This window comes from Colletotrichum lupini, chromosome 1 (assembly GCF_023278565.1).
Source record: "Colletotrichum lupini chromosome 1, complete sequence".
Classification (NCBI taxonomy): domain Eukaryota; kingdom Fungi; phylum Ascomycota; class Sordariomycetes; order Glomerellales; family Glomerellaceae; genus Colletotrichum; species Colletotrichum lupini.
The window spans coordinates 7558321-7580330 of NC_064672.1; the positions used below are offsets into that span (position 1 = coordinate 7558321).

General features: G+C 54.5%; 6 protein-coding genes across 6 annotated transcripts; 3 read left to right on the forward strand and 3 right to left on the reverse strand.

Annotated features, from left to right (window-relative positions):
• Window positions 1-590: 590 nt before the first annotated feature.
• Window positions 591-2430, reverse strand: CLUP02_02161 (oxidoreductase molybdopterin binding domain-containing protein; the record flags this gene model as incomplete). The annotated part of the gene is made up of 4 exons (XM_049281195.1): window positions 591-804; window positions 948-1933; window positions 2001-2189; window positions 2269-2430. The coding sequence occupies 4 exons, from the start codon at window positions 2428-2430 to the stop codon at window positions 591-593; spliced, it is 1551 nt and encodes a 516-aa protein (XP_049137152.1).
• A 192-nt stretch (window positions 2431-2622) lies between these two features.
• CLUP02_02162 (sodium/calcium exchanger protein) lies at window positions 2623-8019 on the reverse strand (the record flags this gene model as incomplete). The annotated part of the gene is made up of 12 exons (XM_049281196.1): window positions 2623-2682; window positions 2755-2863; window positions 2900-2983; window positions 3053-3119; window positions 3280-3371; window positions 3405-3826; window positions 3877-6794; window positions 6832-7270; window positions 7302-7503; window positions 7584-7768; window positions 7859-7878; window positions 7950-8019. 12 exons carry the CDS (start codon window positions 8017-8019, stop codon window positions 2623-2625), a joined length of 4668 nt encoding a protein of 1555 aa, XP_049137153.1.
• A 1877-nt stretch (window positions 8020-9896) lies between these two features.
• Window positions 9897-11184, forward strand: CLUP02_02163 (26S protease regulatory subunit 8; the record flags this gene model as incomplete). Its single annotated transcript, XM_049281197.1, has 2 exons — window positions 9897-10131; window positions 10250-11184. 2 exons carry the CDS (start codon window positions 9897-9899, stop codon window positions 11182-11184), a joined length of 1170 nt encoding a protein of 389 aa, XP_049137154.1.
• Window positions 11185-12335: 1151 nt separating this feature from the next.
• Window positions 12336-15297, reverse strand: CLUP02_02164 (protein-tyrosine phosphatase; the record flags this gene model as incomplete). Its single annotated transcript, XM_049281198.1, has 2 exons — window positions 12336-13391; window positions 13447-15297. The coding sequence occupies 2 exons, from the start codon at window positions 15295-15297 to the stop codon at window positions 12336-12338; spliced, it is 2907 nt and encodes a 968-aa protein (XP_049137155.1).
• Window positions 15298-19664: 4367 nt separating this feature from the next.
• On the forward strand, window positions 19665-20213 carry CLUP02_02165 (uncharacterized protein; the record flags this gene model as incomplete). Its single annotated transcript, XM_049281199.1, has 2 exons — window positions 19665-19738; window positions 19799-20213. 2 exons carry the CDS (start codon window positions 19665-19667, stop codon window positions 20211-20213), a joined length of 489 nt encoding a protein of 162 aa, XP_049137156.1.
• A 36-nt stretch (window positions 20214-20249) lies between these two features.
• Window positions 20250-22005, forward strand: CLUP02_02166 (uncharacterized protein; the record flags this gene model as incomplete). The annotated part of the gene is made up of 9 exons (XM_049281200.1): window positions 20250-20452; window positions 20549-20628; window positions 20716-20820; window positions 20873-21003; window positions 21049-21174; window positions 21249-21415; window positions 21490-21528; window positions 21640-21897; window positions 21936-22005. The coding sequence occupies 9 exons, from the start codon at window positions 20250-20252 to the stop codon at window positions 22003-22005; spliced, it is 1179 nt and encodes a 392-aa protein (XP_049137157.1).
• Window positions 22006-22010: the final 5 nt, after the last annotated feature.

A 22010-nucleotide genomic window follows, 5' to 3' on the forward strand; every position in this document is an offset into this window, starting at 1 on the left:
TTTTAAAACGAGGGTAGAAGCGACATCACTAAACAAGAGGCGGTGTATATAAACAATGAAAGTGGTCTGACAACCACACTGACCCTTCAGATGTGGTCTCATGGCCGACCTCCTGTGCAGGAGACCTATTCAGGCAGAATCAAAAAGCCAAGGAGTAAGAACGGAACACGGAGTAAAGGAGGGAGGAGTCTGCTCATGTAAGAAGCTCGATAGCTCTGTATGATAATCTGCAGAATGACCTTTTTGGGAGCTGGACTTGACATCGGACAAACTCAGGACTTTTGCCGCCCGCATAGACTTCAAACTTGATATAATAGCAGAATATTTGAGCATCGGCAGCACTTGCTCGCATATTACTGGATAGCCTCATGAGTGTTGTCTTTGTTGTATAGTAAACATGAGAAAACTTCAGCCTACAAGAGTGAATATCCTGCAACATGAGCGTCTTGGCTGAGAACTACAAAACCAAAGCTAAAGGCTAACTAACCATCACCACAAAAACAAAACACAACCAACCGTTTCGTTGCCTTGCTGAATATTTCTTCTCCCCAGTCAATCCTTCGATAAACCCTGTCTAACAAAAAACCCCTTCACTCCGTCGGATCCCGCCCGCCCTGCGCTGCCATATTCCTCTCATACTCCTCATCCGACTCAAAGTCAATCTCGGCAGGCAGCGTAATCGGCACAATCGGAATCCCATTCTCCTCCAGCTTCTTCAGCCTCGCCGCCGTCGCGGGTCTCGACTTGTTGATGCTATACACCTTGATGCGGTGCGCCGACGACGTGACGTGCAAGTCCCAGTTCCTGTGTGGTCTCACCATCAGTCTCTAAATCATCGTCGTCCCCCTCTGCCCACAAAATCGGAAAGAGATCATTTCAAAGTTGTATCCAAAGAAGTGAAGATGAAGGAGAGAAAAACAAGTGAAAACGGGGGATGAAAGACATACCAAGCAGACCTCACAAAAGTAGGCTGCGTATTACACGCATTATCCCACGTCCTCACACAAAACTCCAACCACCCCTCCGCGTCAACAGGCAACTCAATCTCCCACAACCGCCACGCATGGAAATACTTGCCACTCATCTTCTCCCAAGGGACCTCATACCACACCCCGCCCCCATCGCCACTGACCTCGACCCTCACAGGCCAATGCCCGCCCCCAGAGTACGCCCACCCCCTCAACCTCACCTTCCCCTCGTGAACGACCTGCTCCATATCCCTCGGCGTCATGATAGCAGAGCTCACAGGCATCTCCTGGATCGAGAACCCGTTGCTGTACTTTACATTCTGCTTCCCCACCTGCGGCGTGTAGTAGATATACTCCCGCCTCTGCACCGGCGCACTGCTCTCGCTCGCGATCGCCCGGATCTGCGTCAACCACTTTGTGCTCCGCGCCCCGATGTACCCAAACACCACCGTCCGCAACGGAAACCCGTGGATCCTGGGCAGCGGCTGCCCGTTCATCTCCCACGCCAGCAGCACCTCGTTCGCCTTGACCTTCCGCCACGGCACGCTCACGACGTAGTTATACACCTTGCCCTTCTTAAAGTACGTATCCGCGCCGTAAAACTCCAAGTGCGCCGCGCCGTCTCTCAACCCGCCGCAGTGCTTTACGACTTTCTTCAGGGACACGCCCGTCCATCGCGCGGTGCCGATGGCGCCCTCGCCCCAGGGGGCGTTGATGAGCTCGTCGCCGTCGCCTGGGTACTGCGCGATCTGCTCGATGCGCCGCGTGCCGGAGCACTGGATCGAGACGACGTTGGTTTGGTGTTTGAACTTGGTTTTCAGGTCGTGCAGGGTCAGTGTCTGCGGGTTGTTGACGAGGCCGGCGATGTCGAGGGTGTATTTGTCCTCGTCGATTTCCGGGATGCCGCCGTGGTTGCGAACAAAGTGGTCTTTGTTGGAGGTGATTTCTGTCTCGACCAGGCGTTTCTGCGGTTTTTTTCGGTATGTCAGTCTGTGGGGGAGAATCTTGGTGCGAAGGTTCGATGAGACTAACACGAGGGGGCTCGCCGTTGTAAGGAAACTGAAGAACGTGAATCATATCCTGCGCCTTTTCCTTCTGGACGATATCCCAGCTGACTTCGGGGATATGACCCAGCCCGCACGCGTAGTGATACTGCTTCCATCGCTCCCCCGTCAGGATCGGATTCGTATCGGGCAGCGGTCCCAGTTGATACTGAGGCGGCTATTACAAGCAGTAGGAAAATTCAGTCAGCAGATGCTCCCAACACATGAACCCACAGGGCATCGACGTGTTGACTTACCTCCGGAAAGTCATAATGCCTCATGAGCTCTTCAACTTGCTTCTTCTTCTCCGGATACTTCTCCCACTGAATGTACCCTTTCCAGCCATCCCTCTCCTCCTTGAAGTGAGGCGTCTTACCCTTCGCCTTGAAGGGGATCGCGTGAGGTTCAGCAGGAGCCATGGTGAGTACGACAAATAAAAGAGGAAGTCAGAAAGCCGATTTCCACTGAAAATATCTCTTGAGTGACCACAAAAGACGGGAAGACGTCGTTAATAAGATGCAAAGCCACTCATCGACCGGCATCCAATAATACGCCAGAAGTCAATCTCCTACACTGGCAAAATCACACTTGGAAACCATGACACACATCTCTCAGCGAGTCCAATTTGTTATAAACACACCCCAGCCAATAAACAGCCTCTCATTTAGAATCTGATGCCGTCATGAAGACATCAAACAACCGTCTTCTCTCATGCGGAAGCTTTGCCGCGGCCCGACGCTAACAAACCCGCGTTGCAGGTATGTCAGCGTTGCAGGAGCCATGTTACCTGTGATCTGGCCCCTCCTCCCCCACGCGAGATAGCAATCAAACTCGCGTCTTCGGATCGGGAATCTCGGTTACAGTCGCTGGCAACGAGAGTCTAGCCACAAAAGCCAAGATTCGTAACCGTCGCCGTTGGTTGTGCCCGTTGTGGTACTCCACTTAGTCATGACGTTGATCGTCCGGTCCCCCCTGTCGTATGTGAAAACAAGCATTTGCCGTTTGGAACGCTATCGCTAGACTCGGTCAAAAGTCGGCGACACTTGGCATTCGGCGGAACATGATGATCCAGGCACTGACGAGGTCTCACGGAAACCGAGAATCATGACTTTCGGGTGTGAACATTAGGGATGTATATTCCGAGCGATCCGCGATGAAACGATAGGGTAATCTAGGTAATGTGCTCCTCTCCTTAACGCCGTCAGCGTCCTATCATAGCCGCCTGCTAAAACCAAAATAATGCAATGTCCTGTAGGACAAAAACTGACAGAAGCCCCAGGTTGAGACTGGGGCTTCATGAACCTCTGACCTTCTACCGCCCTTTAATGATGTTTCCCCCTCTTCAGGTACAGCCTCTCCTCTATACCCATCTTTTTTGTCAAAACTCCATCACTGCAGAACAGCGCCGCTCACTCTCCGGCCAACAGTCTTGATGGTCGAGTACTGTCCGTTGGCGCCCATGACATCAAAACGACTCACGCTCATGGCGTCTTCGGTGTACCCTGAGAAGTAGTAGCCCACAATGACTACAAGGTAGCTGAGCAGCAGAATGCTGCCCTTGAAGTAGTTACTCTTTCCTTCACCGTACATGTAGCTAAGCAAGAACACGCAAATGATGACAGTGACCATGTCCCACTGGGGGAACAGGAGCGAGAAGGTGTGCGCAGTGAGGTCTTCGAAACGATCCGAGGTGACGTAAATCGCAGAGAATAGGACAAGTGCCGGAACCTGAAGCAAACAGACTTGAAGCGCATAGGCAGAACCAATCTCCATAGAGAGCGCAATGTTGCCGTTCATAGCGAACGAAATGGCGTTCTGTAAATCGTTAGTCAAGACCATAGCGTAGGTGTGCAGACCAAACTTACCAAAAACTCGGTCGTGTTGGGGACCAGCGCGAAAAGAGTAATACCCAAGAACTTCTCATCAATGGCGAAGCCTTCAAGAACGACGTCTACAGTGTCTACTAGAATCTCGGCAATAATGGCATAAAGTACGGTAGCACCCATGAGGATGAAGGCACTCTTGCCTCGGCTCCAGTTGGGAGCGTCGTGTCCACCGTGGGGCACTTGGGCAGTGCTTGCTGCTGCGAGATCTTCATTGTCGGCAACGGTAGCGGTACGGAGGGCCGGGGGACGCGAGGTGGCCGCAGTCGAACCCGGGGGAAGCGCCGAGGTCCTGCGAGGCATCCGCTCCCGTGCAGCAATCGTGGCCGCAGTGGCCGCCATCTCTGCCACCTCTCGGACCAATGCGTTGTTCTCCGCCTCTGAGAATCCAGGGATGTGAACAGTAGAGCGGACCGTATCGCTGCCGCTGGACTTCGGAGGCACGACGTGCGGGATACTGACGCTGCCATTGCCAGCACTCAAGCCCAATCCGGTGACGGACCCCTGGCGAGAGCTGTCATCTTTCTTGTTTGCAAGGCCAACCTGCTTGAGCGACTGGCCGAGGATGCGTTTGTAGAGGTGAGAGTCACGGACGTCGACTGAGGTACCGGTGGTTTCAGCAAATGAGTGAGGACCCGACTGTCTAGCGTGGGCATGAGCGTGAGCGTGGGCGTGTGCCTCTTCGTGCTTCTTCTCGTCAATCTCGGAGTTCCAAATGACTGCAGCATGGGTTCGCAGTGTGAACCACAGTCCCACAATGTAGGAGAGGAACAATAACGTGGCGCAAAAGTAACAGAACGGACGGACAGCCTCGATATAAAAGCGATCGTTGAGCGCCGGAGTCTGAGAGAAGAAGCATCGCTTGCAGTCGCGTCCGTCGCCGACAGGAGACAGACCTCCCCCAATGCCACCGTGGTTCACACAGTCCAAACAGTTGAGCTCGTGAGTACCGTAGATTTGGTAGAAGAGCGTGGGTCCAAAGGCGCCGAGGACGGCGAAAAGCAACATTGTCGAAGTGACACCGGCGGACCTGGCATTGAAACGCTGCGTCTTGCGCTTGATGGCACCAAAACACATGGAAAGACCCGGTAGGAAAAGAATACCCGCAAAGATACTTCCCACGATACTGCCTTCCACGAGCTGGCCTTTGCCTTGGCTCAGGGCAACGCAGTAGAGGAACACCTCGACAATCGTGGAGAAGAAAGCGTTGATGGCAGCACCAACACCCATCGAAGACTGTGCCGAGATGGAGGCGACAGCCTGGCCGATGAAGTAGGCGAGCGGCACGATGGAGAATAAGCCGGCAATGAAGAGGAAGGCGGGTGACGTGATGAAGAGCTTCAGATCGAGGACTTGGTCGAGAACGAGATAGTCAAGGATGACGAAGAAGACAACACCCATGAGGTTGATCAAGAATACGTTTGTGCCGTCGATGGTGTATTTCCAGTACTTGATACCGACAGCGCGATACGTGCACAGCAAGATTGACGAGTGCGGCGTATCAGCTGTCCGGGCGAGAACGATGTCGGACTCGAACGAGAGTGCCAAGGGGTGGCGGCGCAGTTGGTCAAAGAGCAGCATAGTGACCTTGCCCATGGGAATCGAGAAGACGAGGAACCAGCAGATCAAGGATACCAGGATCAGCGAGGGTGAGAGCAAGAGGTAGAAGAACAAGAAGAAGACCACGCGGCCAATGTTCCACTGGCCTCTTCCGAACAAACGGCGCTTGGTCTGGGGTGGTGTCTGGCTTCGCTCTCCGCGTCGAGAACGGCCCAGGAGGCTGTCGGTCTCGCTAGGCTCAGAGTCGATGCTCCTGCGCGAGCGTCCAACGATAGATCGGCTGCGTTCAGATCCCTCGGGACCAAAGAAGAGGCGGCCATATTCCAGGTCACCACTCTGCCACTGCTCATACTCGGAAATGCTTCGTCCTTCGCCTTGGTCCTCATCCAGGTAGGCGTCATCCTGCTCCAGGCGCACATATTTGCCGAATGGGTAGAAGAGGTAGCCAGCCAAGCCCCAAAGAACTCTGCCGTATTCCCTGCCGCTAGGGGTTGCGGCGAACAAGAAACAGACCAAAGCGCCGAGAGCTGAGAAAGCTGCCATCCACCAGCCGAACAACAAAGTCCAGAGAAGGTTGAAGAAGACAAGCCAAGTGTGGACTCTTCCGCCAGGTGATGAATGAATATCACCCTCGGCATTCTTCTGCACCGAACGATCTTTCTTGTACAACGCAGGCTTCCACAACCTGATACCGAACGGATGGGTCTGGTTGATGGCCTGCTGACGATCCTTGAGCGTAAAGCTCTCGGCGTCGCTCACGTCGCCATCTGACTCTGCATCAATGTCATCTTGGTCGGGGTGTATCGAGGGAACGCGCTCGGTTTCCTCGGGAGCATCCTCGTCAGCTCTGGGTGTCCGCGGACCATCCTCGACTTCATCGTTATCGTCATCGTCCTCGATTCCAGTATCGCTGCGTGAAGATTGGACGCGCGATAGCGTGGTTGCCAGTTGAGGCCGGCGGCGGGTGCCAAAAGCGGTGCTGCCCTGACGGCTTTGATGACGGCCAGCGGCATCTGCCTCGACCTCATCGATGTCGTCGTCGACAGAAAAGACTTCGCCGCGGTGTGGTGCTGATGGGTTGGTTGACAGGCGACGGGGCATGGGAGGCTTTCGCGGCTTCGCAGCTTTGGGGCGTTCGGGACCCATCATGGGCGATCTAGCACTAGCAGTTGTTGTCGAGCGTGAATGCGATCGATCGTGGGCGGACGGGTCGGCCAGGTATTGAGAGCCGGAGCCTTGGGTATGTATAGAACCTGCAAGCGCACGGGGGTATGATATCAGCCAGGGGGTTTTCACGTTGGGCAACTGGGTAACTCGGACGACCAAGACTCGTTTGGTTTCTGGGCATGCAACAACACAGCAGCGGGTCGTACGTACCGTAGCCACCACCTTCTGGGCGCCTCCGCACCGTGTCGGTGGACTGGAAGGACTGGAAACTTTCGGAGAGACCTTCGTCGCGGGAGGCGACATAAGAGTCGAACCTTGAGGGCTGATGACGAGTATCAGTGGGCGATGCGGTGGTCGAGCTATCGTGGGACTGATGAGATGGATGGGACGGTGTGCCCGGCCCTGTTGAGGGATCCATGGTGGGCGACAACGAATAGGGCGACGAAAGAGCGCGCAGCTGTTTGGGGACGATGGAGCAAGATGGGTGGAGGAGATTGGCAAGGTGCCGGAGATGTGGGTTATCAGTGCAGGCGTAGGCGCAGGCGCGGGACGAGACGGCAACCCGGGGGTGGGAGAAGAGAGCGTCGGGTGGGTTGCCTCGGTTGGAGCTTGGAATTCTCTCGATGTTTTGCTGTCTTTGAACGGCGAGCTGGTGATTAAGCGATATGAGGAGAGGAAACCGGGAAGGGGAAGAAAAAAGATGTATTGTTGTGAGTGTCTGTGCCAGGCAAGGTGCGGTTGGGTTTAGGTAGGTCCAGGTCCAGGTTCAGGTTCAGGTTCGGGCTCAGTGAGAGAAATGTGAGGATTACTCGGAGAGCCCGACTATGGGTCGAGGAGTCGGTGACGGTGTCGGTGTCGAGGCCCGCCTTCCAGGCTGGATATCTGACGGGTCTCAGTCTGGTAGCCGAAGGTTTATTGCTTATAAACAATGGAGAGGAAGGAAGTCGGAGAAAAGGTCGAACAAGCGAACCAGGGAAATGTGGTGAAGTAGACCGCAGCCCGTAGGTAGGTGAGGTAGGTGACCGTGGTGGTGTGGTGTAAACAAGCTAAGTATCCCGTAGACGGTGACCAAAACACACAAACACACGATGGAAAGGAAAGGACGACCGGGGGGAACAGGAATGAGAATGATGATGGGATGATTAGGCTATATTGGGTTCGAGAAGAAAAGCGCAGTCTTTTTCCATTCCCGTGCGGCGGAAAATGTCTACTGGGCAAAAGGTACGGACGGACACACAGACAACGGGAGCCTGCTATCTGTCGAGCGTACGGAGTAGACGTTATTAGGTAGGTAGGTAGAAGGATGTCGAGTAAGAAGTACGAAGCACAAAGTATCGATGGATGACCCGAATCAGTAGTCGTTGGTGGTGGAGGTGGTGGAGGAGCAGTTCGTACCATGGAAGCTACTTGCCGGCTAACGGTGGGTGCTAGGTAAGCTAAGGTACCTATTGTGTTCCACCATGATCTACCCAAGTACCTACCCTACTTACTCTCTGCTACCTTAGTCTCTACTGCGTCCACAACAGTGTGTGTAGAGGAGAGCAGCGGAATGCTTGGGTCTCTCCTCCCCCAGATTCACACATATTTTACGGAGCAACACACCTCAATAAGGTGAGGAACTTGCTGCTGCCGCTGCTCAGAGGCACGAGACACTGGGCAGTGGGCAGCGGAGGTGGGATGGAATGTCTGAGTCAGGCGCTGCCTACTGTTGATCAAGCCGCAACCCCAAGTCTCCAACTAGCGGTCATGTGTACGATCTGGATGGCCTCAGATGGCGACTCTCTTTGCAGAAGAGCACGGAAGAAAAGCATGGAAGATGCTTTTATTGGCCCCGCGAGAGGAGCGAGGACCACTGCGAGGCTGCTTCTCCTCCGCAATGTGCTTGTCATCAGGTTCGAGAAGACTGGGGAAGATGGACAGGAGATCCCTCTTTTGTCAGTCTTGTCAACAGGCATGGCTGGTTTTGTAGTAGCCCTTGGTTGGTGTTTACATTTGCGGCTTGTACACGCACGCACACGCACACACAACACTTGGCCTGCTTTTTCTTACTTTTGGCGGACGGTTGATAGGTAGGGCCAAGGAGAAAAGTACATGCACATCGTGCAGCGGCACGCAATTTGGGGAAGGATTACCTTAGGTTTCCGAGTGGAGATCACTGGTACTTTGCAAAGGGGGCACTTGGGGTTCCGAAGGGGGGTTACTGCACAGTAAACACTTGAATTCAGTGTCGACTTTGAAGCCAGCGAAGAAGCGGACGGTGGAACGGGAGCATGGATCATGGACCTGTCCCGAATCAGACTAGCGCCCGCGTGCTTCAGAATCGCCGCTGGCACAGGGTGCAACCTCCCATCAGCCGCGACTGGCGAACCTCGAATCCTCGAGTCCTACCTAGTGCCTCCCGTTCCCATGCCATGCCCCTTCCAAGGCTTCCATCGGGCTCCGTCGTTTCCCATCTTATCCTCGCCGCCAACTCAACCTCACCTCAGCCTTCCCATAGGTTCCGGGCTTCCACGGTTATCACCGCCTCTTAGACTCTCACAATATGCATCCCACGCCCTGTGCTATCAATCCTCTCATGATGATTCGACATCTTCCATCAGTTGCTCGACATGTGCTCTGATCTCGTGCTGTGCTCCACTTGCCCATCTGGGAGAGAAAACGTCACCGTACTCCGTATGTACTTGCAGGCGCATTTAGCGTTCCATTGCACCTTCTCTTGCAGCAACAACCTTGGGGAACAATCGCACACGGACCATGAGTCTTCCCATCTATGAGATCCATGATTACCTAAGATTCGGGAAACGGCAGATCTACACTTCCGGTAGAAGACTTACCTAAGGTCTAGCTGCACTCAGATTCCGTCCGAGCTCAAGCTTGGAATGGGAAAAGTGGATCGTAGCTTTTCCGGAAAGATGCCCATCACGTGATTTATGGCACTGTCGAACGCGTCGACAGTCGTTTGCCTGCTGCGGCTTGCGGCTGACTGACTGACCGACCGACGGAGCCAGCCAGCCCAGCCAGACGTCCAGCCCTGTCACTCCCAATCCATCTGTGAGCTCCCACATCGACAAGCTTCCATCATCACGACACAACCCACCACCACCACCAACGACCCCGGCAACCTCAATCATTCAACCCGTCACGACCCCGCTCCCGACGACCGATTGGCTCCCCCCTCACTGGTCCACGATCAATCCACATCGACGATAGCTGCACCAAAGCAACATCACCACCACTACTCGTCTTCTTCCTTAACCCTCGGGGCATCCATCACGATGGCGCTCGACAGCTACTATCAAAACAAGATCGAGGCCATGAAGCTCGAGATCCTCAAGGGTCAAGCAGTTCTCCGCCGTCTCGAAGCCCAAAGAAACGACTACAACTCCCGCGTGAGGCTACTGAGGGAAGAGCTGGGTCTGTTGCAGCAGCCTGGTTCCTACGTTGGTGAGGTCGTCAAGGTCATGAGCACGAAGAAGGTCCTGGTCAAGGTGCATCCCGAAGGCAAATACGGTATGTCACAATCCTACCAGCTCTACGTTCCATGCGGCTCGTTGCTTGCGTCCCTGCCACCTCAACCTCTTCAGGCCCAATCATGTCAATAACATCAGATCGAACTAACCCCTCGCAGTCGTCGACATCTCCGACAATGTCGACATCACAAAGCTCACCGTCGGCAAGCGGGTAACCCTGCTTTCCGACAGCTACAAGCTCGAGAAGATGCTCCCCTCATCCGTCGACCCCCTCGTCTCCCTCATGATGGTCGAGAAGGTTCCCGACAGCACGTACGATATGATTGGTGGTCTGGATCAGCAGATCAAGGAAATCAAGGAGGTCATCGAGCTCGGCCTCAAGCACCCCGAGCTGTTCGAGTCGCTCGGTATCGCACAACCAAAGGGTGTCCTTCTCTACGGCCCCCCCGGTACGGGAAAGACGCTGCTCGCCCGTGCCGTCGCACATCACACCGACTGCAAGTTCATCAGGGTGTCCGGATCCGAATTGGTGCAAAAGTACATTGGTGAGGGTAGTCGCATGGTTCGCGAGCTCTTCATCATGGCCCGCGAGCACGCCCCCTCCATCATCTTCATGGACGAGATCGACTCCATCGGTTCCTCCCGTGTCGAGGGCTCATCCGGCGGCGACTCCGAAGTCCAGCGCACCATGTTGGAGCTACTCAACCAGCTGGACGGTTTCGAGCCCACCAAGAACATCAAGGTCATCATGGCCACCAACCGTCTCGATATCCTCGACCCCGCCCTGCTGCGTCCCGGACGTATCGACCGAAAGATTGAGTTCCCTCCGCCAAGCGTCGAGGCCCGTGCCGACATTCTCCGCATCCACAGCCGCAAGATGAACCTGACAAGAGGCATCAACCTCACAAAGATTGCCGAGAAGATGAATGGCTGCTCCGGAGCCGAGCTCAAGGGTGTCTGCACAGAGGCCGGCATGTACGCCCTGCGTGAGCGCAGAGTTCACGTCACCCAAGAGGACTTTGAGCTCGCCACCGCCAAGATCCTCAACAAGCACGACGACAAGGAGGTGTCACTCGGCAAGCTCTGGAAGTAAGTGCATACCCGCAATTGGGGGTGTATGCAACGAGAGGGAGAGAGAGAAAAAAGAGCAACAAACGATCGACGAAAACATGTTTACTCGGCTGGCGGGAGTCGGCAGGCAGGCAGGCAGGGCGGAAGACTCAGGAGAGGCGGCGATGGAAACAGCGTCTGCGCCCATTTGCGCGCGCATGTGGCGCTTGTACGGCTAATTATGTACGACTACATAGAATCATGGAATCGGCCACCATGACATTACACCGTTCATCACCTTTTTTTTTCTGTCGTCTCCGTTTTTTTTTGGCGGTACTGGTAGGCGCTTGATGCCACGGTCCCCGACAAAGTGACCTCACCTTGCCTTGACCAACGCACGCCTGCATACTCACAACTCGCAAATCCGAGAAGAGGAAGGGAAGGGGGGCCCTTGGTGTATGTACCCCACCGAAATGCCGTACATCATGGCCGTTTTTTTTTCCCCCATCGATTCACCCCTCGTCTTGACCGCCTGCTTCAGGCGGTCCATCGTCCTCGAGAGAAGGGTATAGACCAGTGTGGCCAGATGGACGGCAGATGGCGAGGACGTGGAGTATCGTCATCCTGAGACAAATCACTTGTGAGAGATACTCGGTAAACTCGGTGGTGTTGGAATTTAACAGGTGGATGACCAGTCAATTCGGTGGTGTTTCCTCATGGCATTGGTTCACTCGTATACTACATCCACTTCGCTTCACGAAAAATCAAAATTCTAGGTTGTGAGGTCAAAGGAGGAGTGAGCATGCCAGACGGCAACTCCTCTGCTCTTTCTCTTTCTCTCATTCATTCAAGCGCCTCTATAATGTACAATTCCAAAGGACCGACCGCAGTCGAGATCCCCAACATGCTGGCGTCGTCAGACACAAAAGTCGAGTACCAAACGCCATGCATCATAATATATATGCTCTGAAATGCCCAAACGCCTTTAGCCTCATGCCTGACCTGGCCCGGTGTGTGCGTCTCTCTTTCCGTAGTGCCTTATTTGCCGTAAAAGAAAAATGCACAATGCCATCTTTCTCATCACTCGCCGATATTGGCGTATTCCGTCGTCCAACAGGGGTATCGAATTACGATTCTCCACGAGTTCCATTTCCGGTTTTCCATCCGTCTCCCTATGCAAGCCATGCCACATGATTAGTTGTCCCCTCTAAGCTGCAAGCTTCCACTTCGTGCTCTCCCTCCTTTGGGAGAACCTGAGCTCTTCTCGTGCCATCGCCATACGTATTCAACAATCGTCTCGTAGCACAAGACGTATTGACGCAGGCTTTGCACCATGCTGAGTCGTTGGTTGCGGAAATCCTCAACCGTCTTCTGGATGAGATCCATAGTGTCGCTGTCGTCCGCCAACCACGCTGTGTCTAATGGGGTTCTGTCTGGAGAGCCCCGTCGCACGTCGGCGCTAGTGCGACGGCTGCTCGGAGTGAAATCAAACGTCTTCTCCCGAGGCGAAGACTCCTCAGATCCGCTCATCTTTATATCACCGTCCGAATCCCGCTTTCTTACGGGCTTCGTGGTCGTCTTATTTAGTCGTTGCCGCTTCAGCATATCGATAACGCTGTCTACAGTGCAGAAGGTACCGGTTCGACCACATCCCGCAGAACAATGCACCAACATTGGCCTGGCCCTCTGGTCCGTCTCCGGCTCGTCATACCAAGCAATAGGGCCTGATTCCGGGGACACACGGGCACTGCTCACGGAGGACGTATCGACCGGCAAAGCTGAACGTTGCATCACGTTGGCTAGGTCCACGAGGGCCAGCAGATGTGACGGCTGCGCAGGCGCTCCAAAGTCGGGCCAGGAAGGATAGTGCAAGTGAGTGATCTCACGAATGGGCGCAAAGGGGTGTGAGCCGTGAGACAATGCAAACTTCCGAATGATGACATGCGGCGTCTCGCCTTGTGGAGGGGATGGCGAGGCAGTTGCGTTTGATGCCTCCAGGGTAGTCGTCGTCTGCGCGCGCCGGCGTCCGGCTTCCGCTGCAGCTGCAGCAGAAGGAGCACTTGACCCCTGGTTGGTACGGTGCTTGTCAATGTCCAAGGACACTTTCTTCTCCGATAGCGGTTTGAGCTTGATCGAGCCAAAATCCCTGCCTTGCCAGTACGGGTGGCATTTAAGCTGGCCTCCTTCCGACTCCGCGGTCAACATGACGACGACACGGATATCTTGTTCCCAAACAACAGACCAGAAATCCTTCCTTGTATTAGTGTCCAATATACATATCGCGGAGATCTTGCCGATAGCTTACCTCAAATGTGGCGGGGAGCGGACCCTGGGTAGCGATGTACCTCTTATTGCTCCGAGATGCCTTGACGTGACTGGCATTGACGTAGTCGCAAGCCCCCTCGGAACGGCCTTGCAATTTGACCCGAGCGTGCTCGAACGGCAAAATGTCCTTGTAGCGATTTTTGCCGCCCTTCTCAATACCACAAAGCTGCGGAACAGTCTTGTCCTTTTCACTGCCACTGAACATGGAGTAGGCCGCCTTCATCCGCGACTGCTCAGCCTTTTCAATGTTGAGGAACTTGTCTGATACTTGCTTGCCATGATCGCTAGGCTTAGAGGCATCACGGAGCCATCTAGGTAGCGTAGGTGACTCCAGCCCCGACGGTCGAGCAATGTCCAGCTGACCAACTCCATCGGCGAGATCCATGTTCTGACGAATATTTGAGAAGAACGGATTGGCGTTGTTCTGTGTCATTGGTAGCATGACACCTCCAATGACAGGGGCGATGCCGGGCAAGTTACCGTCACCCGATGCTGCTGGGCCGGAGCCGCTCGCTGGAGGACCGAATCCCTCATCCACAAGGTCGGGATAGGCGTCAGCGAAAGCATTGAAGCCACCCCGCAGGATGTACATGTTGCCGGAGTACCCCTCATTCGTGAACTTCTTCACCATATTCATACACGTAACGGCGTCACGTTTCTCTGCAGAGTAAGCATCATAGACAACAAGGTGCTTCGTCGACTTCCACTGTGAAAAGCGCCCCTGCATATCCGGGCTTTGAAAGGTCTGCTGGAGTTTCGTCAGGTTGAAGGTAGCTCGCTTTAACAACGTTGTCGGAATGCAGAGATTGAGCGCGCCTTCGATCCGAGCTTGGGCATATTGCTGTGACACTCTCAAGTCCAGGAGCAACAGATCACTTTCTGAACCATCAGCCTCGATCAGGTCCTTCAATTGCGACGGCGCTATCAACGAGGGGCCGCTCTCCATAGTCGGCGGCACGGTCTCGGCGCGTGGCTGGTTTGCTCGAGCAGCACTCGGCGCTGGCGCATCGGGTTTGTTCTGTGAGATGGATAACCTGGGGTGACGGTCCTCTACTTTCGACAGTGTTGTTCTACGCCCAAAAGGCGACTCAGATTGCATCGGCGATTCGAATCTTGGCATGTTCAAATTGAACATCTGTGGTGGTTGTATCGACGCTTCGGAGTTTCGCTTGGAATCCAACGAGGCGTATGCTGAGTCGTTCAAGCTTTGCTGGTCAACTTCCTTGCTATGCTTTCGCTCCGTGGGCATTCGAGGTATCGAAAAGTCCGAGGCGTGGTCGCTGGCATGCGTATTCCACCGTGGCGGTCGAGGACGAAGAGTGGTGGGGTTCGGGGGAGCTTGCGGAAAGTGCGAGGAGGAGAGGCTGAAGCTCACACCGCGATTGAGGTCGGCTTGCCGTTTGAAGGCCTCATAGTCGGGATTAGCATCGATGGGGACTTGCTTGGGCAGCGCGGCGCCGAATGAGCGGACGGACGAAGTCGGGGAGCTCCAGTTGTCTCGTGGCATGGAGGCAGATTCTCTTGGATCGACGGACTGCTCGACAACAAGTCCAAAGTAGTTTGGACTCGCGGCCCTGGCCTCTGCCTGTCTTGCCGGAGTAAGGTTCCCGTTCCCGGGAGGCATTGACTGGCCCACGGAGTAGGGCATTCTTGGAGATGCCACGGGAGTAGAAGGGTTAGGAGTCTTTGCGGGCGGAACGGCGAGTTTGGACTGTGAGTGGGAGTGGCTATGAGAAGATCGCGGCGCAGGCGAGGGCCTGGGAGCCGAATGGTGAGTCTTCATGGTGTAGTGGACGGATGTTGCTCCGTCGTTGCTCCTCTTGTCGAGCATGGTTAGTGTGTGTGTAGGTGTAGGTGGTTGTAAAGAGGATGGGATGTGTGAGAGAGAGCCACGGATGTTTCTGGAGGATAGGTATTGTTCCGGACGCCTGGCCAAGTGTTGAAGGCCCTTGGTCAACAATCAAAGCGCCATTCCGGTATGGCGGCGTTTTTTTGGGCGGGACGGTTAAGGCAAGGTCGGATAGGGTTCAGGTAGATCGGAGGGAATGGGAAGGGAGGGAGGGTGTGCGGAAGAGGCTCTTTGAAAGGGAAAGGGACAGGCAGTGGGGGGTCTTTTAGAGAGAAAAGAAGGTTGCGGGGGGGTTCTGATGTGACGGCACAAGTGGCGATCTGAACCCGGTTTGGACCTGGGGGTGGTGGTTGCTTGGCCCTTTGCTTGGTTGAGTTGTGACTTTCTGAAGCGGTGATGGATGCCCTGGGCGAAGGATGACGGAGAGCAGAGGCAGAGAAAGAGAGAGAGAGAGAGGGGATACACCTGATGGTTATTACTCTGACTCTGGTTCTAACTGTCTCTGAAGCTACTCTCAACTGCGAAGAAGACAGGATGGTGTGGTCGAGAATGGGCTGGGCTGAGCTGACGGGGGCCGGACAAGGTGGTGGCGTTCGGCGTCCCGAGAACCAGTAGAGAGAGATTGAGAGAGCGAGGACAGTGACAGTGACAGTGTGACTGTTATGTGTGCTCTGGTAAGGTGCCGTACAGACGGACTATGGATAATACTCTGAATCGGTATGGGTAGTATGGGAAGTAATAGAACGAAGACGCCTCGGGTTGAGCGTAGCGCAATGGAACTCTAGCAGCGGGACAACACGACACGACGGCGGAGGACGAAGTGGGCGACCAAGCAAGGTCCAAGGAAACAGGCACTGAGGCGAGCAACTGGGCAAATGGGCCAGCGGGGGGGAGATAGCTACATCAAAGGCGCACCGGACACGCAAAGGAAAAAGGGAGGACCTGACTTGCTAGGTCTGGGGGTGTGTGAGAAAGACAAGGCGAGCATTGGGAACAACAATTCCCAGGAGAAAAGGGCAGGGGGGAAAGACGGGAGAGAGAGAGAGAGGGAAAAAAAGGGTCCAGCCAGGTCTTGCTTGGGAGAGGAGTAGGAGTGAATGGAATGGGAACGCGCACGAGAAAGCAGCAGAGAAGAAGAAGGGGGGGTACCCCTGGCTTGCGGGCAGGGAAGGGATACCTACCGACTTGGGTGTGGGAGCAAGAAACAGGTGTGGTGTGTACTAATGTGTGCGTGTGTGTCTCGCGGCAGCTAGGTATTCTCTTCTCTCTCTCTCTTTTCTAGTACCCTTTTTCTAGGTATACTTTTTTGGTTTTATTTCGGACTCTGAAGCTGGTTGGTTGAGCTTGGATTTGCTTGTGAGAGTTTGGACTTGGGTCAGGGGCGTACCGCATTCACATTGGATTCTTCTTCTTCATGAAAGACGATGGGATGGTGGTCTGTCTGGGCAACGGCTTGCAAAAACCAATATGGCTAGAGCTGTGCAAGGCAAGGCAAAGCAGGCAGGGCAAGGCAGTGTGTTCTCAGCCCTCTCTGCAATTTGAAGTGTTGAAAGCACATGTGCGGAACCGCATTCTCTAGCGGCGGTACGGAGTGAGTAAGGAGTACGGGATATGGCGTTGGCAGCAGGCACAATATCGACGGCTGTCCCCGGGCCAAAACGGTCCAAGCTGGCAAGTTGACGGTGTAAGCAAGATACGGGGATCCGCAGAGGCGCGTCCGAGTTCCAACGACCAAACAATTCTAAAGACACGGGTGCTGGAAGCTGGACAGAGAGGCAGTGGGAAGGAAAGGGCAGCACGAGGGCATGGCATGGCGCGCAGTGGGGGAAGAGAAAGGACAGAAAAGAGGGTGTCATGTCTGATGAGGTCGTGTGTCGTCCAGAACGGGAGGGATCGGCGCGTTGAGGTTAGCTCGGCGGAGTCTCTGACATCAACCCTGTGTGAGACACTAGTCATCACGTGAGGATCCCGATGCACATGATGCATATACTGCACGTATAGACACTGTGTTAGTAAGCACACCCGCCGGGAAGGACGATCGTAACAAAGGCACTCGCACGGTAGGAAGCTCACCACTTATTCCCACAGGGCCGGTGTCTCGTCCACCGCGTCATAGAATGGGGGCGCTCCTTTGACGGGGTTCTTCTATCGTCTCCCATTGGACAGACTCTCGGTTGTGCGTCCCTCCAGAGATGAGCTATGGCGCAAAAGCAGAGAGCGCAACCTTCCCACGGATGAGAATTCGTTCTTTCTTTCTACCTTGGGTAGGTCACCTAGGTAAAGTACCGAACACGTACTGCTTATTCCCTCCTGCCTTTGAACCACACCTCTGGATCCCCCAACCACAGAAGGAGACAAGGAAGCAGGGGCTTGAAGAGAAGGTTTGATGCTGCAAGATCGCAAGGCTCGAAAAAGCAACACAGAACAAGTCGACAACACCATGTTCCGAAACACAAGACCCAACAAGCGCAAGCGCAGGCTAACGAATCCAGCAGTCGGCTTGCAATAACCAGGCCCGGCTACCTATGCTCCTCTACCTTACCTTATTCTGCGAGCTGACCAAAAGCCAGTGGAGGTGGTATTGACAGGGCAAGCCCCCATCACCTTAGCCGCGCAATAGGCAGCAGGGCAGAGACCGCGACGCCCACCTCGCGAACACGCACACACCGTTCAAGACACAACGGTATACATTTGCATATACCACAGGCCATGCTCGCCCTTGTTCGACCTAGGATGCAAGCAGGCGCTCTACTGTGTACAATAGCGCTGTTGCGGCCATCGCAAGGCCATCACAATAGAGCGTCGCAGTTGAATTCAACACCAGCCAATTGCCATGGAGAATCTGTTCTGAGGGATTCACAGGCCAAAGGTACCGATACCTTCCCTGCACCTTGCGCCCTCCAAAGTTGCCCAGACTCGAGATCTCACTCTTTATTTGGAGAGTGGGGTCCGCATGGTGCAGACGTCATAGGGCCCATGTAGATGAGCAAACTAGCATCATCATCCCAAGTCTCGAAGAGTCTGGACCCCTTTTCGACGCCGCCAGCCAGCCAATCGCACATCTGCGCTCAATTCGTGTGGGAGCATTGGATATGTATCTGCTCCAACCACAACCACAGTACCTTCGAATACGGGCACTGGGGGAACCGTTTTTTTGCAGCCATGAGTGTTCCAGCCTCTGCATACCTTACTACGTAGTTACGGCGTAAGATCATCTTGCGCGAATCACAAAGCTATCGAAAATCCGCCTCGTTGCCTATTTTCAGCAAATGGTTTCTGGTCCAATCTGCTGAACAGAACCATCAGGCCATTTCGCCCAGGAGGCGAGAGTTTGGCATGATTCCTCGCCAAATTGGCTTTTCTGCAAACCGCCCCCCCCCCCCCCCCCCCTTGCTGACGGTCCTTCTTTGGGGAATGACGTAGGCAAGCATTACGAACGGTCAGGTACCCGTGCTCCATTTCAGCTGACATTTCGGCGTGGGGCCCCTCTCTTTCCATTCGGCGAACATTCGTACGTACATAGTAGTAGTACCACCATGAAGCCTTGAGCCTTGAGGTTCAGGTAGCCATGTACAGCCTACCGGCAGCTGCGTGACACAGCAAAGTTTATCAGCTTTGCAACTTTGTCTGCCCAATTCGCTCAAACTCTGTTCATCGTCCCAAGGGCCTAGAACTATTCCATCAACTCTGTTCGACTCGTGTACCTGATGCAGTGGTGATGATGCGCCGACTACTAGGTGTCCGACGGTTAGTCCCCAAACCTGCCGATTCCCAGTCATTGTCGTCTGCGATGCCGTCAACAATTGTTTATGGGTTTCTACGAGAATTGTGAAATGGAAGCATGGCAGGGCATCATGCCGGAAAGTCGCCGAAGACAACAGCGCAAGCTTTTGCATGTTGACATGGTTCATAGAGCAACGCCACGTTGTCTGGATCCGTACCTACCTGATATTTTGAAGATCCTCAGGCTTCAACGGTCAGCAACAAGAGTGACATTCAATTCGAGTACACACAATCAGGCACACTTGAAACGGGGACGCGGCCATTTGCACCGGTAACGCTGAGATATCGATAAACATCTCCCTTCAGGTGAAGCGCCAGTCCCATTCCAACTTTCCAAGTTTGGCAGGCCGTCGGATGACACGCTGGATGGTATACGTACACGACATAAGGTACCTTACGGTAGCTAAGGTGATTTACTAAGACACTTGGTGGTTTACTAAGACACTTTGGTTACTTTTGAGAGGAATCTGGCAGGTGCTACGAGTACCTTCTCTTGCCCAAGGTCATAGGTACGCATACACGCGCGGAAGGTATGGATGTGTTAGTACCTTCCACGTTGACAACAAATGCGGTCCCAGGGAAAGAACAAGTTCGGGTCGGAGATATTCATGGCCGCTGCCATGGCAGATTGCCTCAGCACGTAAGGTCTCGTGGGGGTACGTCTATTCCGTACTCCGTCCCTACACAGGTAATCGCAAAGTTCCCAAACGTCGCCAAATCAAAAGTTGGAGAAGGCACACAGCTGGAACGGAAAACCTCCACCGTGGTACCGTTTTCCCATCTTGTGCTTCAGCTCCGACTCAGCCCTCACTTGTGTTGGTGAGGGTTTTCCCATTTTCTTTTCCATTTCCAAGTTTATGGCAAATTGCCTCCACTCCCACGAGTCCCACACGCCCCCCGTGGCCACCTACCTTGACCTAGGTACTCAGACGACGTACTGCGTAGGCACGCTAGGCCACTACTGCGTAGGTATCGCTGCTGTCTCGCCCGATATCCCATGTTCCCTTCCCGAATCTCGTGCCCGTCTTTTCTCCAAGTCTTCCATTCTTGGCCCTCCCCTTTCTTGCCCTCATGTCTCTTGCTTTACTGTTTTCGTCCAGATGCCTGAGACTTGAGCATCTTCCTACCTACCTTCCTAGCCTAGGGCCACAATGCAGAAAGCGAGGGGGCCCGATGCCAATGGAATTGCTCATGGGAAATTGCCCACCAATTCCATACGGGCATTCCTCATCTTTTGCATTTCTCCCATCTTTTCCCCATCCTTTGGCCCCTTCACCCCCGTGCCCTTCCTTCCGTTCTCCAAACTCCCCAGTCTTCATCTTTCCCATCCCGTCTGCCCGTCCCCCGTTCACCCGTTTCTCCCCCGTTGATTGCCGGACTTCTGCCCGGGCATCCATCTTCGGCCGGTGGATTCCTTCCGCAAAGCGCAGTCGTAACCCCCCCCGTGCAGCGTGCCCCTCTCCTTGATCCTCAAGCCTCAAGCCATTGGGTCTCACTCTGCATCCATCGCACCCGTACATCGCATCCATGGTTCCTCCCACTCCGTCCCATCCATCTGGCACACTGGCATTGGCATGCCGCCCTGTTTTTCCCTCACCGACACGAACAATTGACCAGCTTTGATCAGGATTCAGCAAAGAACCAATCCCCACTCCTCCTTAGCTCGCGCGCCCAGCATCCCAAGCGTCCCGCTCGCTGACCGTTCGAGTACCATCGCTTCTTGTAACCTCCTGGGCAGTTGGCACTAGGTAGGGACGGCACATTGGAGAAACAGGGGACACGCCTGTCACACGGACACCCGCACCGGACGCAGCTCCGTCCCATCTTGCACAGCTCGCTCCCTTCCAGTCTGTCTTCTGTTGCAGCAGCACCAACACCAGCACCAGCGGCACCACTGGCTACAAGGTCAACATACCAAGCGCCCCCTAACCTGTTCATCCCCCATCGCAGCAGAAGCTCAGGGTCCTGGGGCTCCCACCGAGCGATAACGGCAGACGGCAGACGGCGCCTTCATCAAGTCATTACACCAACATCCCCCGGTTGTCTCATTCTCAACAACCCAGCGACAATTGGATGGTGAACTAGCTCCCAGGTGTGCCACACTACTTCGGGCATGGCACTCACTCCCTTGAACCCTTGAGGCTTTTCAGCTATTCCGTCAGCCTACCAAAGACGTTCTGTTCGCCTCTGGCCCCGTCACGGTCATGATCAATGATCTCTACATTTTCAGGCCCACTAGATCACTCCTCGCGTGCGAGAACTTGAAGCACCGCCAACGGTACCTTACTCGCAAGGCCGCCCACCCACCACTCTGCTAGTCTTTGTTTGATCGGAGCAATCCAACCGGGACTCCTCTTCCTCGAGTCGTAAGATGCTGAGAATCTGGGATAGTGCCAACATTACCGACTCGCCTCGGTCCTTTGCTGCGCGGTCACTCGATGCCGGCTCATCAGCGACGGCTCTTCTCATTTGCTAGGTACAGGCTGCGCTATCTCTGAGGCTGCATAGCGCCAGGCCAAAGTAACTCTGTGTCATCTGCAGGGTTCTCGGTTCGCAGGCGGCAGACCCCAACGGCTCATCAAGCTGCCAAGGACGGATGCTACACAATCACGAAGACAGCAGCACTACTGGCCCACTGGGCAGAATCAACAACGCAGACAGAAGCCAAGAAGAAGTGTATTCGGCAACTCCCAACTCGAGACAAGTCCTTGTGTCCACTCACACGCCTTTGCGCCTTTCTACTGGCTTGAAACAACAGAACACTGATGCCTGTGGTCACCAAATGGACAACTGCGGTTCGTCCGCTTAGGGCCTTCAAACGCTTGTTGTGCTTTCAGGCCAGGGCCAGCGGTTCTGCAGCGGGAATTGGCCTCCCTCAGTTTTCTCTCAGATAACTATGGACCCTGATTTTT